Genomic DNA, 12,698 nt, shown 5'->3' with positions numbered 1-12,698 from the left:
TCTTCTGTCCCATCCCAAAGGTGCTCTATTAGTTTAAGATGGGGTGACTGTGGAGGCCATTTCAGTAAAGTGAACTCATTGTCATGTTTAAGATGAGATGATTTGAGCTGTGTGACATGACACGCTATTGTTGTCAGCAACAATAATCAGGTAGCCTGTGCCATACAAATGAAGCTCAGGTGTCTAAATGGCCTAAAGCATGCCAAAAAATATCACACACCATTACATCACCAGCAGCAGGAAAACCACTGATACAAAGCAGGATGGATCAATGCTTTCATCTTGTGTACTCCTAATCCCTACTATTGTAGAAGTTGAAGCAAACTGAGACTCATCAGTACAATCATCTGTTGTCAAGTTTTGTTGTCCATGCATAGCCTCAACATCCTGTTCATAGCTGACATGAGTGTCACCCATTAAGGTCCTCTGCTGCTGCAGCCCATCTGCTTCAATGCTCGATATGTTGGGCAATCAGAGACGCTCTTCTCCATCGCTTGGTTGTAACGAGTGGTTATTTGAGTAACTGTTGCCTTCCTATCATCTGAAAACAGTCTGGACATTCTAATCTGACCTCTGAAATCAGCAAGACATTTTCTCTTTTTCAGACTGTTTCACTGTAAACCCTACAAAGAATTGTGATCTGTTGCAGTAGATCAGCATTTTTCAGCCCGTCTGGCACTCAAAGTCACTTAAATCAAAATTTTCCCCCATTCTGACGCTGACGTTAAGCTTCAGCAGATAACTGCACTATCAAGCATTTTAACAGTCTTAATGAGAAGCTGGGCAGCCATGTTTCACCAAAACAGCTTGAGTTCACCTTGAACCGGTGGACACACACACACCAACTCACATAAGATGTGTTCTCCTCTTGTGTTTTGTTAACAAACTGAACAAGAAGTTGCTGAGCTGAGACCTGGTGCTATCAAAGGCACACAAGTCACATGATTTTCAATCATTCGGTGGTTGATGTGTCCTCTGAATGGAGTCACTGTCATCCTGGTTGAGACCACTTCCACCTGCATACATTTACCACGGGATAGGGCGATCACCCAGTGACTCTTCCCTATCTTCTTTATTTAATAATCATGTGAGCTGCCATCACGCACTATTTACGGTGCTGCTTCCCGCCACTTTAATGACACATCATAAATAAGTTGTACAAAATACAGTCTTTATTTGACACATAAAGACATTTGAATTTGCTGCTTTTAGCACCAAATTTAAATAGTAAAAATGTGGAATTTGATGAAAATATAACATTTGTAATCAGTCTTTACTCTGAACACAGACACTGAACAGGTTGTTGATGATTTCCCACAATATTTTACCCAAATCATGTCCTGATGACCTGTAATCATACACCTGGCTGATGGGTTTTTAATTTTAATTTTATTAAAAAAAGGAAGAATATAACCACCACTGTTTTTGTCTGTGGTAAATAAAACTGGAAGGTTCAATGTAAAACATTAAAATTTATACATTTGCTTAAAAAAAACCCAAAACACCCCCCCCCAAAAAACAAACAAACAAACAAACAAACAAAAAACAGGCAAAATACAATCAAAACAAAGACAACCTGCCCTCCAGCGCCTCTTGCAGGTGTTGCCTACAAAACTGTACAAAACGACATATCCAAACAATCATCACACTTTTGACCTTCCCCTTACAAATGTGATTGAATTCATTGGAAGATAAGTGACAATATCAGAGAAATATAAATATTAATCATTCAGAGCGCACAGTGAGTTTGTGCAGTGAGGCTGATGTTTTTTGTCAAGCTTTTTGCAATCATTTTATCCATGTTATTTCTACAGAACATACATTTTGAAACTGCGGTTATTTGTATATAACATATACAGCGATGCTGAAATACTCCCAACATCGAACATCTGATGCACTGCAAGTGTTTCCACAGTGATGAAATGGCACAATGTGTTAGTTAGACCAGCCAAAGATGAAGGGATGAAAAAGTCCACAAAGCTCAGTTTCCAAATCCTGCTCAGACGTAAGCGTTTCTCCCATAAGTACTGGCGGCCAGGCTTCTGGTTGGTGCTGGTCCAGAATACACAGTTCCCCTTGCATGAGGTAGAGGGCTGCAGAGAAAGAAAACGTCAGGATCAGATGGTGGAAATACAAATCACCCCAAGCATGCTGCACATCAGATACTCAGAGTCTCAGCAAGGAAATTAAAAGTTTTAGAATAGTGTTAGAATAAGTTATCCTTATAGTGGCAGTGCACCTACCAGAAGTGAATATAAGAAGGCTATGGTCAGTGTAAAGTGAGTAATCTAGTTACTACTTTTTTCGACCACTGGGGGGAGCCAATTTTCTAATCAGGGACATGAGCACTTGCCACTAGGCAGCCATCTTGGTTTCTTTGCATTGTCTCTTTTTAAAGCACAGTTTAGATCAACTTTAATTCTAATGATTACCTGGATATAAATCTAAATAACTAATCTGATTTAAAAAGTTTACATTTTTACTGACTTTCTAATAAAATAAGGTTTTAATAAAGATGTGTGTGGGTTTTTTTTCTTCAAGTTTTTGTTTCTGTTTCTGCCAAAGATTTTAATTCTTTTTCAAATCTTTGATTGCTACGTCTCTGATATTCACTTTGAGCAGTCTGAGACCTGTTCAGGAGCTTCCATCTCCAAACAGACATCTCTCCACAGACAAATTTAAAATCTTTTCTATGCTGTGTTTTATGATGTCCCTGTAATGAAGGCTGGTCAAAAAATTGTCATACAATTTTTATTTGTTCTTTTGCCTATGTTTACCACTGAGACAGGTAATTACCAAATAAACTATAAACCTACTATAAGCCCCTTAAACCTGCCACTTAGCACAGTCGAGACAAAGACACCTGGATGGGTGGGAACTATTGACACTTTGAGATAAGTTCATGTTGCCACAGTGAGTCGCTAGAGAGCCATGAAATCTGTCTCCCTTTGTATCACGTTAATAGCAGAACACTCAGCACGTTCGTGTTTTCTTTAATTAAACCAGAACATTTTTCATGGCCGGGCCAGATTGTACCTGTAGAATCTGAGAATTACCTCCAGCTCTGTACATCAAAAAGAGATCAAACTCACTATTTTTCCTCTGTGCCCAATTTGCAGGAGCAGGTGAGAACGGCTCCTCCAGCGATGGCGAGCACAGCAGAGCACCAGCCGATGTAAAGCCCTTCTCCTATCTCATACCTGTGACACATAGCAAAATTATAGGCTGCCAGCACTGCACTTTAGGCCTGTTTATGTCACACCACTAACAGCAACTTACTTTGTGCCAGGGTAGTAGGGGTCAAAGAAATTCTGAGTGATATTGAAAGCATACCAGGACACTGCAACCATAGTGCACAAACCTTTTGATAGAAAAAAAGACAACAACAACAAGGAGTCTTTAGTGAGCAATAAAACAGTGACGGGTCAGAGTTTAACTCTGATCCAAAGTATTGAAGTAAACAAGAACAAAATAGGTAGGACTGATCTAAAAGGGCGGTAGGGCATTATCACGATTCATCAGCATACTGGGGAGGTTTCTTTATCTTCTTTAAGGGGTAGTGTAATAGGAGGTCAATATTGTTATCTGAATAGCCAGGAAGAACAGACTGTATTTTCTATGTTTTTGTTACCTTGAAGCATAAAAAGTACTCCAGCAGTGCCTGCGATCCTCCCTTTGAGAACATAGTTTTCTCCTCCTGCTTTAGAGCACTGTATCCCGATCAGCGAGCCCAGCAGTCCAAATGTGCCAAACACTACCGAGGCAATCATCAAGGCACGAGACGCTTGGATGTAACCTGGAAACAGTGCATAGATACACAAAACCACATAATTTTAACAGATTTTTCAAAGATGGATTGATGATTTAATGTGTACCCACAGTACAACTAAAGATAGGACATCTAAGCTCTTCAAGTTATCCTTTTAATACATTTCTTATGACAGAAACCCTCCACCAGACAAAGTAACATAAACATTTGATGGAATCCAACTTTCCCGAAACTCATGATATTATTAAGAAGTCAATTTTTTTGTCAGCATACCATTCAAAGCGAGCATCGAAGGGAAGTCCCTGCAGTTACTGACCCCGGTTGAATCTGTCGCGCAGGACATCCACAGGTTTTCATAGATTGTAGAGGTGGTGATGACATTTCCGTCAACAGTGGAGGTCCTCCAGTAACGGTTTGGAAGCGCAACCCCCACCATTATCCATCCGATGAACCCCAAAATCACAGCCACCACTTCCACGATTGGATCCATGACTTCTCCTCGGCCCAACTGTCAGTGACGAGAGACTGAAGTTTTTGAATTTAATAAAAGTTATTTTTTTATGAAGATAAAAACATCGGATTTGGGTGAATGTGTGTGTGTGATGCGTGTCTGATCCGCCACTGAGAGATGTGTCCAGTTCAACAGATAAGTATAATCAGTTATATGACTCACTTGCAGTCTCTCCTCCCCCTACACTCTTTCTCTCTCTCTCTCTCTCTCTCTCACACACACACACACACACACACACACACACACACACACACACACACACACACACACACACACACACACACACACACACACACACACACACACGTACTCTATCCTCTCTCTCTCTCTCTTTTTTTTTGCATTTTACACCCCTGAAACTGAACAGGTGTTTATCGGTTCACTTTCAGGGTCCAATGGTCATCTGCTACTCTTAATGATGCCGTGACTCTGTATGCATTTCTGGTTATGTTTATGAAAAATATTCAAATATATAACACAGAAAAGAACTGGAAAATTCTCCCATTCTCTCATAATAAATGATCACACTATTTGTCATTTAATAACTTTTAAAGGATGTCATTGCTTAAAAAAAAACTAGTTTTTTTGTAATCACTATTCACTATAACACTTCAAAACTCATATCGAAACATATACGAATATATTTCTCTAAATTATGCTCCACCGCATAGGTTTTATTGTTTCGGTTTGCATATCTCAAGGCCAGAAGACTCAAGGTAACAATTTCTTTGTCACACCCTGTGCTTTGGAAACATCAATATTTAACAGGTTCAATTTAATGTCACAAACACCAACCAGAGACCAAGGTCTAACGCTGCCCAGTTCATCTCGTAGTTTCTCAGTTTGTTTCATGCCATTAATAATCCTCCTGATAGCTTTTAGGTCAGCATTGCCAAATCCAGGGCACTCTGAGTTTACCTCACTGATAATTTTAAGATAAATCTTAACCTGCATTTCACACCAAGCTGTCAAGTCGGTAGAGGTGAGGAGATTTATAAACCAGCAAATGTGTTTGTTTAAAGGTCAGCCTCCAAAAATAGCCCCAGTTCACCAACAATAAGCCGGACTCAAGCTGCTGGTGAGCCGAGTGTTTGGAAGGGAAAGTTCGACTTCTGGAAATGAAAAAGACACAAAGGTTGTTAATTGTAACAAAAATTCAAAAGTTTTGCATTTATTTTACGCAATGACAAAGAAACTAATAACTAAAAACTCACAAAATGCTTAAATAAACTGATTAAATATAATGAGTACATTTTCAGTGATATAATCAAAGAGGGGTATGCTCTTTATGTTTCATCAGATAGGTTATTAAACTGCTCAAACAGTATCTAACAACTGAAGGTAAGTAAGTGAACTGGGAGACCGTGAAACATTTTATGCTGATAAAAAAACCTACAAATGTTCAAACACTCCTTTTGAAAATGACTTATTATCATTACTGTTTCAAATTTATTGTGTTTTGTTAGTCACCACAAATGCAACTGTAATTCATGTTCTTTGCAAATGTGAACAAGCTGAAGAACATGGTTAACATGGCTGTCTAATAAATATTAGCATACTAGCATCGTCATTGTGGTCATTGTGCGCACTTAGCTAAAAGTGCTACTGGCAAAAGTCAACACTTTAACTTTTCTGTTTTCATGAAACAAATTTCCATCAGACCTGAAATATTTCAGCCCACTTTTCCAACTTGTTCCTAAGGTGACAACAAGTGTTGCTCAACTGCCATAAAATTTATATATTTTTTCTTTTCTTAATGGAACCATTAAGCAGGAATTTGATTACTGGTTTTAGCAACAGTACTGCCAAATGTAAGGTTGTCATAATGATGCATTACTTTGGAACAACTTAGCTCCAACAGTCTTATGAAGAAACTGTCACTGTTTTATTGAACACCATTTACACTTTAATAATTCACCCATCACACACTTTACAGAGTCACCAGCTATTTGTGAAAAATGTTCTGGGTTGTTTTTGGTGATGAGGTTGCTGCTATCAGGTCTCAAATCACTCTTCCTGCTCATGATCAAAATTCCTTTGCTGGTTTTGATCACTTTGAGCCTGTTTCTCTGTCCACACTGGCTTAAGTAGTCACTTATCTGAAGCCCTCTATGTGTTACCTAGACATTACTCTCACCGGTCCTTTCAAAGAGATCTTTGGCTCTCTTGGGCCTAGTGTATTTTAAATACCTGTCTTCTGACTGGGACTGTTCCAGCTGATTTTGTACATGTCATAGTGCAGCCATTTCTCAAAAAACAAAAATTGCAAATCTCTATCAAATAGTTCTTTCAAATTTTAGACCAATCTCTAAACTCCCTTTTTTGTCTATTGTGGTGGAGAAAATTGTCCTTCAGCTCCAGACTTTTCTGGAAATAAATGGCGTCACTGAAACAACATCACAGCACAGAAACTGTACATTTAAACATTTTTAATGATCTTAAAGCACTAAAGGAACTCCTCTTCGATTGTTTTTACGTCATGTTCAGTGGCTTACATGGGGCGTCCCTCAAGGATCTATCCTTGGCCCGGTACTCTTTTCACTTTCATGTTATGGTGATGATTTAAAAATGTACTTTATCTTAAAAAGAATACTATATATGTATATATACATATTTTAAAGGCCTTGCTGGACTGTATTGCAGACAAAAAACCATGATCAGTGATAGACCTTTCCAACATGGATTAACAAAAAAACAGAGGTGGTACTATTCAAACCTCCTGACACACATTGCTCTTTTAAGGGTGACCTTTTTCATTTGGAAAATTGCAAAACACCGTTTGCAAAAAAAGAAAAAAACAAAACAAAACAGGGGTGACCTTTTTGTCTGGCAGTTTTATATTTAATAAATAAATTCTGTTGTTAAATTGAAATAGAAATAAAATACAAGTGAAAATACAAGTGAATTGCACATTTCAAGTATTGTAGTCTATTGCACCGTTGACTATTAACAAAGTATTGCACAAAAGGTATTGCACAGTGAAGTGAAGAGGCACTACAGTTTAGTTGTCCCCCCCTCCTTTGTCCTCCTGTTTCCCCTCCCTCTCCCCTCCAGAGAGGAGTTAAACAGTCTGATGGCGTGTGGGACAAAGGAGTTTTTAAGTCTGTTGGTTCTTGTCTTTGGGAGAAGCAACCTGTCACTGAACAGACTCTTCTGTTTGTTTATGGCCGTGTGCAGAGGATGTCCAGCATTGTCCATAATGTCCAGCAGTTTCTTTAGTGTTCTTTTCTCTGCCACTGACACCAGAGTGTCCAGCTTCATGCCGACCACAGAGCCAGCCTTCCTGATCAGTTTCTCTAGCCTGGATGAGTCCTTCTTTGCTGTGCTGCTCCCCCAGCACACTACAGCATAAAAAAGTACTCCAGCAACCACAGACTGGTAAAACATCCTCAGGAGCTTCCTGCAGATGTTAAAAGACCTCAGCCTCCTGAGGAAGTACAGTCGGCTTTGGGCTTTTTTATACAGGTGCTCTGTGTTGCATGACCAGTCCAATTTGTTGTCCACCCACAGCCCGGGGTACTTGTACTTGTTGACCACCTCCACCTCCTCCCCCTCTATCTGAGAATTAAGTAATTCATGCTTTAATTTAATCCAGGCTTCAATATTGGAATAGCCTTTATTTTGGAATCATGCAGGTTTTGCAGGCGGCAGCTCGACTCCTGACAGCCACACGTAAACGAGACCATATTTCTTCTTTACACTGGCTTCCAGTATGCTTTACAATTCATTTAAAGATTTTATTGTTTGTTTTTTAAAGTCACTAAATGGATTAGCACCCTATAACCTTTCCGAACTTTTAACATGGCGTTGTCCTCAGATGCTTGTGTTTGTTCATAGAAGCAGACTAAAGCCGAGGTTGCACCTAAGCTTTACCAATCTACCTCTTCAAATTAGGACCTCACCAGCACTTGACAAGTTTAAAACCAGCTCGAAGACACGTCTTTAAATATTAACGAGTTTTTGAGACTTCTATTTTGTTTTGTTTATTTTTCATCTTATTTTTGTCTGTATTTGTTTTCAAACCTTTTTTTTTATTTTAAATGTGCCGATAACACCCCCCCCCCCCCCCCCCCCCCCCCCGACTTGACTGTTGAGAAGAGGAGGATATTGTCAAAATGCTTCTCCATCCCAAACGGCTTTTTGAATCTCTCCACAGTGATAGGAGTGCATGATTAGCCAGAACACTCAGAGTAATTTAATGCTCCAACAAACTTTCCAGGAAGCAAAAACATTCTTGGGAAAGGGACACCCAGATATTTGTGCTGATTTTTTTTAATGATTACCTGATGGCTTCTTTTAACTAGTTCATTTTTTAAAGCATTACATTTTACATTTTCAGTACATTTTACACATATTTCTTTTCCTGTGATTTAATTAATGTCTCAGATTTTGTTATGTACAAAAGAAAATTTGACACATTATTAATGGTCCATATAAAAAAGATATTGTACCTCAGAATATAAAAAATATATGGTTATATTAAAACAGTGTAGTAATACAAATATTGCATTTCAGGATATCGACAGTTAATATTATTTATTTTACCTTTATTTAACCGATCCAATCTCTTTCACAGTGACAGCCATGTAAACTCAAAATATATAAAAAGCACAGCAAATCAATAATATAATATTAATCATAGCTTAATTGTGATCATTTAAAAAGAACCCTTTTGGATACTTGAACTTTTACATCCCATCTGACTATTAAGAATAGCATGTACAATAGGATAAATACTGTTAGTACATGCATAGTACATACACCAATGTAAGTATTTCAAACTAAATATCTGCCATTATAATTTCTTTTTTCTGCTCCCACTTGGCTACATATAACTTTGTGCTATTGTATTGAAACTTTCACCCAGGCTCTGCCTTTTAAAAGAAACTTTATATGACATTTATAAACTAATTCCTGGAAAGACGCTTATAAGTTTTTCATGACCTGTGCTTTCCAAGAACAGGTCATTAAAGGCAGGCGAGATGAGCATGTGATGAGTGGACACAACTAGAGAGATGACATCGAGCAGGTAAATGCTTAGTAAGTTTTTTGTGTCCACGTGTTTATTTAAAACGTCAGTATGTCTGTAAATAATCATTGAATCTAATTGTTAAAAGATACACAATTATTTGTGTGTGTAGGTGTGTGTGTGTGTGTGTGTGTGTGTGTAGGGGGTGGACTTTAAATAAAAAAACAAAACAAAAAAGGTGACCTCACATCTCCTACACCAATCAGGATTTAGTAACATTTGTATCAAAATAAAACGATAGTTGCTGGACTGTTGCTCACGTTGCCAGGCCACAGTCAAATATGTCTGACCACGCCCATAAAGTGGGTTGGTATGATTTTTTTCTTGTAATAACATGTAGTAAAGATAAGACACAAAGAATACATTTGGATTTGGTGCCACCATAGTATCTTTAAAACCTGAACTCATCTTGTTGAGGAATCTCACAAGTACAGACTGAACCCATCTGTGAAAGTGTCAGCAACACTTGTGAAATGTCATGACCGCATCTTATACTATTGCAGTGCTGCTCCATGGACAGAAAACACCTGCCAAAGTATTCAGTGTCACCGCTGTGTTAGTTTTCTGCCACAATAGGTGTCTTCAGAACCACTTTTGCCATTATGACACACAGAGATACGCACAAACACACTTACAAGGTGAAATTTCCTTACAGAAATCTTGATTTTATTACTAGAGTCTAGTGCAGGGGTGGACAATTCCAGGCCCTGAGGGCCAGTGTCCTGCAGGTTTTAGATCTCACCTTGGGTCAACACACCTGAATCACATGATTAGTTCGTTACCAGGCCTCTGGAGAACTTCAGGACATGTTGAGGAGCTAATTTAGCCATTTAAATCAGCTGTGTTGGTTCAAGGACACATCTAAAACCTGCAGGGACACCGGCCCTCGGGGCCTGGAATTGCCCACCCCTGGTCTAGTGCCAATTAGCAAATGTTGGTATGCTTGGGTAAACATTAACATTGTCCCGATGAGCAACAGGTCGAAACTTGGCTTCAAAGAGCCACTATAATTTTCCACTTTCCACTCACTTTCCAGAAAGTTACAACTTTGGCATCTTTCATTTTAAATCATTTGTATCCAGGTATAATGAAAAAAGATCGAAAGCCACGTTGCAGATGGTGCAAAATCCACAAGGCTTATAAGGAAATGAAAGTTGGGTAACACAGATGGGAGATGTGTGTTAACATGTGTATGTGTGCATTCATGCACATATGTTTCTGTGTGTGCATATATATATATATATGTGTGTGCGTGTGTGTGTGTACATGTGCATTAAGATATTTGACCAACAGCCTTTTTCTGTATTATTATATAATTTCTTCTTCTCTTTCTTATAATACTATTAATACATAAATTTTAACACTGTAGCCATAATTTCTGTTTGCAGTTAAGTGATGCTATGAGTTATAATAATAATAATATTTAATTGTTCATATTCATTATTCACTTAAATAATGGCCTCGTGAACTTGGTCTGAATGCATTGGTGTAGTCTCAAGAGGTGTGCAGCATGGCTGTGTCACCAGATCCCAGGTGTGTACAGTTGGCTGCTGACTACTGTACAAACAGAGGTCATATCTGTTGTCTGTCTTTTTTTTATGCCATTTCAAAGTTTACCAATAAGCCTCTCCTTTTCTTTATTAGTACTGCATATTTATGGAACTGCACATTTATTTATTTATGCATTTATTTTGTTCTTGTGTACATGCAGGTTTGGATACCCTCCCCCAAACCACAAATAGAAGAAATAATCCTTTAAAAACTATATTTTGTATTTAAACATTATCTAATTGTGACAGATACACTAAAAATAAGAAATGTTTTTACTACTACTTTTCAGAGGTAGTACTGTATATACATCACGATGATGGTGAGAATATAGTTAATAACATCCATACGTCCCTGTATCACGTGACCCCCTTTCTATCTTGTTTGTTTAAACTCGTCCTCTTTTCTGTGTTGTTTGTCCATTTCCTGTGCTATTGTTGTTTTAATTTTAGAAAAAAGTTTTAAAAAGAGGTTTAAAAAACACTCACAAGAAACTTGTCTTGTGATCGTGCAGCACCCACATGGTGTCAGCGAGTTCACGGACACACCCATGTCTGAAAATATTTTATGTTAATGCCAGATTAAAAAGAAACGGCAAGTACACATCATCAGTTAAAGAAATTAAAAATGCAATGTAAAGGACAAGGGTTAAGAGTTTTTCCATAATTCCGACACACTTCACAATCTTCGAACTCGACCTTCATTTTGATGTCTGCTCCTCTCCTGTAAAGTTTTGTGAGCGCTCTGTGATCGGTTGCGACACAAACAGCCTTTGTTCCCGCAGATGCCTCTGTCCTCTATTTCACGACACAGCCCCACATACAAAGACAGACTCACTTTCACATTATGATGAATATGACATGTGAACAGCACAATAAAAGTGAGACAAAAAGTCAAATGTACTGCGTCTCCTTGTGTCTGCCCGCAATCAGCTGCTGTTTAATTTACAATTTAAATTTAACTTACAGTGTAGTTACACCTGCACAGCGGGGGGTAAGCGAGCCTCTACACTGTGCTCCTTCGCGGTGATTACACATTAGTATCTGTGTTAAACCCGCTGGGTACTTGATGGACGTTGGCCCTCAGACCCACTGAAGCTGAGCTGAATTACACCAGCTCTGATGAATCATTGATGTTTAAGTGTGTTTAAACTGCGCGTGGGAAGAGGCTGGAGACAGCTCGGGGGTCAGTTAGACATTATGTCTATTTTCTGCTCCTCTGTTTGGATATTTGTTTCTTCAGATATGGTTTTATCTAATTGTTTACCTACATGATCATCTATTTTACACCAGAGAAAATGATTGTTTTCTCAGGCCGATCCGAGTTTCGGTCCTTTCACCCGGGTTAATAAGTAACATCCCACCGCGCTGATAACGCGGCACATAAACCATAGCCTCCATAAACCTCCCCGTTGTAAAAAGATGTTGGCTGTTTGAATCTCTCCGAGGGTCAAGATATGAGGATGATCGAGAGTGAGCGAACTCGTGCGTGGGTTAAACTCTCAGAGAGTTAGATGATAATCACAATACAAGCTGTGCAGCAAATCCCTCATTGTAAATCTAATAGTTAATAAATGACATTGATAAGAATGGGGTTTCATATCGGACTTTGATTTATCGATTGATCTTTATGGATATGGTAGAAAAATGCTACAGTGTTACAGAATCCTGGCTCCTGGGTTTCCTTGTAGAAACTTTTACACCGTGTGTTTTAAAGCCATTCAGTTCTTCTTCATCCTAAACCATGTCTAGATTATAAGCTGTCTTGTATTGGAGTGATGCTGGACCTAAATAAAACAGTATCTGCATCAGTTACGAGGACCCACTTTTTATGAAATCAGT

The 12,698-nt window shown here is 38.6% G+C and overlaps 1 protein-coding gene across 1 annotated transcript; it reads right to left on the bottom strand.

The window, feature by feature from the left end:
* Nucleotides 1–1,999: 1,999 nt before the first annotated feature.
* On the bottom strand, nucleotides 2,000–4,259 carry cldn15a (claudin 15a). Its single transcript, XM_063464320.1, has 5 exons — nucleotides 4,043–4,259; nucleotides 3,632–3,796; nucleotides 3,280–3,361; nucleotides 3,093–3,200; nucleotides 2,000–2,093 (listed from the first exon to the last, which is right to left on the bottom strand). Exons 1-5 carry the CDS (start codon nucleotides 4,257–4,259, stop codon nucleotides 2,000–2,002), a joined length of 666 nt encoding a protein of 221 aa, XP_063320390.1.
* Nucleotides 4,260–12,698: the final 8,439 nt, after the last annotated feature.

This window comes from Pelmatolapia mariae, linkage group LG3_W, assembly GCF_036321145.2.
Source record: "Pelmatolapia mariae isolate MD_Pm_ZW linkage group LG3_W, Pm_UMD_F_2, whole genome shotgun sequence".
NCBI lineage: Eukaryota > Metazoa > Chordata > Actinopteri > Cichliformes > Cichlidae > Pelmatolapia > Pelmatolapia mariae.
Note: the sequence above shows the minus strand (reverse complement) of the source record. Positions and strands in the feature narration are given on the sequence as shown.

Bases quoted from the DNA above. Each gene is read 5' to 3' on its own strand.
- cldn15a (XM_063464320.1), bottom strand. From the start codon at position 4,259: ATGGATCCAATCGTGGAAGTGGTGGCTGTGATTTTGGGGTTCATCGGA. The intron at 3,797-4,042 runs GTATGCTGACAA...CACTGTTTCCAG, and splicing joins TTCGATGCTCGCTTTGAATG to GTTACATCCAAGCGTCTCGT. The intron at 2,094-3,092 runs GTGAGTTTGATC...CTTTCTCTGCAG, and splicing joins TTGGGCACAGAGGAAAAATA to CCCTCTACCTCATGCAAGGG.